Below are 1,443 nucleotides of genomic sequence, written 5' to 3'. Positions count from 1 at the left end.
GAAGATATACGGAATTTATTTTTTATCTAAGTCTTTTTTCTTTTCTTTCTTTCTTTCTTTCTTTCTTTCTTTCTTTCTTTCTTTCTTTCTTTCTTTCTTTCCTTCTTTCTTTTTTTCTTTCTTTTTTTTTTCTTTCTTTCTTGTCTTTCCTTCTTTCTTTCTTTCTTTTCTTTGTTTGGTCTCTCTTCAATTATTTTTCTGTATCTGAATCAGATTTCTGCAGTGTAATTAGGAACCACCAAAATAAAAACAAACAAACCCTTTCCCTTCATTAGCCCAGAGGCTGTGCTCTATTTGAACAATCTGTTTGTAATGAAAGAGATATATCTAGATTTTTAGTCAGTATGCAGTATACTTCTTATGCATTGTTACTTGTTTTTGCAAAGCATTCAGATAATGTTCTATAATTGTTTATCATATGGGGGCCCACTGTAACCAGGGCCCTCTTTAAGTACGAAATCTAAAAGTGACCTGAACGTTGCTAAATTGGTCATTAAATTGAAACAAAGTAACCTATTTTAATAGTTCTTCATCTAATGAAAGAACTCCCAGTAAAAGAGACCTGTTTGTATCAGTAATTGCCGAACACTAATAGAATGTTGAAGTCGTCGTAAAGGAATGAGCCCGAGTCGCTGCCAGCCGCTCACCGGCACAACGGTACCTACCGCAAGCCGCAGGGAGTGACCTGCCAGTACTAAGGATTTAATCAGGCTTGAACGCTATCTTTAAAGTCATATACAGTCGAGTGGAGTCTACTTAAACTGAACAGCGTTAATCTAAAAACAGTGGTAGACCGAAGGGAAATGAAATCCCAACTATTTCCCCCTGTATTTCAGCTACCTCTCAAAACGGAAAACAAGTCTAAACTGAAGAAAATCTGGCCGTCCCACAGATTTCGGTTGAAGTGGACTCCACTGTGATTTTATCATCATCTTTATCATTATTATTATTGTAATTATGATAATTATTATTGTTGTTAGTATTAATTATTATTGTTATTATTATCATCATTATCATAATCATGAGTATAATTATTATTATTGTCATCATCATTTTAGTTATTATTATTATTATAATTATTATTATTATTATTATTATTATTATTATTATCGTCGACATCATTAGTATAATTATTACTATCCTTATTGTCCTTATTATCATTGTTATTATTAATATTGTTATTATTGTTACTGTTGTCATTTTTAACACATGTCATGTGTTGTGTTTTTCAGGTGAGATGACTCCGACAGAGACGACAAGCCCTCAGACCTGTCAGTTTAGATGTCGTAACTCATTCTGCATCGCTTACCACGATGTCTGCAACGGTTTCGACGACTGCGGAGATAATTCTGATGAGGTGTACTGTTGTGAGTAGAGGGAGAGGGTGAGAGGGAGGGAGGGAGGAGAGAGAGAGAGAGAGAGAGAGAGAGAGAGAGAGAGAGA

General features: G+C 34.5%; 1 protein-coding gene across 1 annotated transcript in view; it reads left to right on the top strand.

The window, feature by feature from the left end:
- LOC101857914 (sortilin-related receptor) overlaps nt 1-1,443 on the top strand; it is a gene marked incomplete in the record, with an annotated part of 121,665 nt that overhangs the window by 71,951 nt on the left and 48,271 nt on the right. The window contains 1 exon segment of the mRNA XM_013080110.2: nt 1,233-1,367. Within this exon segment, the coding sequence (XP_012935564.1) occupies nt 1,233-1,367 (135 nt within the window).

This window comes from Aplysia californica, unplaced genomic scaffold, assembly GCF_000002075.1.
Source record: "Aplysia californica isolate F4 #8 unplaced genomic scaffold, AplCal3.0 scaffold00005, whole genome shotgun sequence".
Taxonomy (NCBI): Eukaryota; Metazoa; Mollusca; class Gastropoda; order Aplysiida; family Aplysiidae; genus Aplysia; species Aplysia californica.
This window is presented reverse-complemented; position numbering and strand designations above follow the sequence as displayed.